Here is a 1,654-nt window from a genome sequence, read left to right as displayed (position 1 = left end):
AGCAGGAACTCAGAATCTAAGCCTAGAAGGAAGACAGATAGCAAAGTACCTGTGCTTTTTAATATGTCTGCTAATAGTGATTGATTATAAATCAATGATAGATATTAATTGGCTTCATTTGCTTTCCCATGTGCAAGTCTATTTTGAATCATATGCATTCTGAAGAAAATAATTATTAGAAGACTTTATGAATACTTAATAGCTTGATTAAACAAGCTCAGTCTTAATAAACACCTGGAGAAGTCCTTAGTGTATATTTATTTAAAGAAAATTTTTTTTGTGCTATATTCATTTTCAGTATATCACAATGAACTTTTCTAATCAGCATCAGGAGTTACACTGTTATTGATTTTCACAGGTGGAAGGATTTGCAGTGGGCTGTGAATTTTCTCCAGATGGAACGCTTTTGGTGACAGGAAGTTCAGATGGCAAAGTGTTTTTCTACAACTATCATACTGCTAGGATTATTCGCACTTTGTCTGCACATAAAGAAGCTTGTGTGAGTGCAATATTTCACCCAGTCTTACCATCGCTCCTTGCTACTTGTAACTGGGATGGAGAAATCAAGATTTGGCAATAACAAGCAGAGTTACTTTTCAGGATATCTCCTGTTAGTCTGCAAAAGGCATAGGAAATAAACCACGGTATGCAATGTGAAATTTTATTGTGATGAGTTGTAAGCAGGAAAGACTATTGTTTTTTCTCCTATAACCTCTAAGTGTATGCTTTCATAATGCAGTTAAGATGGTCTTGTGGTTAGCTGCTGAGCAAAAAAGTGGTCTTACTCTCTCCCTCAACCCTGGTGACAAATTTCTGCCCCTTTTTGTCAATCTTTTGGTGCTCGTCTAAGTCCACTCTGGTTTGAGTAGCTAAACTTGAAGAAAATTATTGCTCTTTTTATGTAGCTTTTCAATGCAGCTTTCTTAGACCAAGTTTTCGCTAGTTTAGCACCCTGACCTGGTCACTGAAGGCCTGGACAAGCAATAGTGCAAAAGAGCTTCTACACGCAAGAAGGGGGAAGATCACAGGGCAGGTGAGACTGCTTCTTTTGGAAATGGGTATCTGTAACCTGCTCAGCTTTTTGTAAAATGCCTTCCGAGAGTTCCAGGGAAAGGTGTGCCAGACAACTTGAAGCTAATTTTGTAGTCAATACATTTGTGTTCTTGAAATCCCAATGTTTAAATTTGAGTTTTAAACTTACATTTATGACTGTACATAAACAAAGCAAAACTCTATGTAAATATTGTTAATGAAAAAAATAAACTTTTTTTTTAATACACGGTGTCTGTATTTCAGTGTTTTACTCCTGTTATTCATGACAAGTTAGTACTCAAGACTATCATGGAATTGATACTTGGAGGGGAAAACAATTAATATGCTACCCTAATTTATTGGAACACACATGCATTTCTCCATGCTTCTTGCTATCACTTAGACACAGAAAATTGTCCTGGTGCTGTTCAGTGCAGGGGATGTTCTTTGACATTCAGACAGGAGCTGGGCTATTCTGCAGCAAACAGACAATTCATTAGGCCATAAATATATATTTACATATGTATAGGTTGCTTGTAAATGCATTTTAAATTTTTATTCCCTGCACTTGTATTGCTTGGTTCTACAAATTATTGTAAGATCCATTTTATACGCTCGTATA

General features: G+C 36.2%; 1 protein-coding gene across 1 annotated transcript in view; it reads left to right on the top strand.

Annotated features, from left to right (window-relative positions):
* LOC104526221 (WD repeat-containing protein 25) overlaps positions 1–580 on the top strand; it is a gene marked incomplete at its 5' end in the record, with an annotated part of 3,212 nt that extends 2,632 nt beyond the window's left edge. Inside the window, 2 exons of the mRNA XM_010169608.1 lie at position 1; positions 359–580. The exon at position 1 is cut by the window's left edge and continues 140 nt beyond it. Of these exons, the coding sequence (XP_010167910.1) occupies position 1; positions 359–580 (223 nt within the window). The remainder of the gene's footprint in view (positions 2–358) is intronic.
* Positions 581–1,654: the final 1,074 nt, after the last annotated feature.

This window comes from Antrostomus carolinensis, unplaced genomic scaffold, assembly GCF_000700745.2.
Source record: "Antrostomus carolinensis isolate BGI_N321 unplaced genomic scaffold, ASM70074v2 scaffold39006, whole genome shotgun sequence".
Taxonomy (NCBI): domain Eukaryota; kingdom Metazoa; phylum Chordata; class Aves; order Caprimulgiformes; family Caprimulgidae; genus Antrostomus; species Antrostomus carolinensis.
Note: the sequence above shows the minus strand (reverse complement) of the source record. Positions and strands in the feature narration are given on the sequence as shown.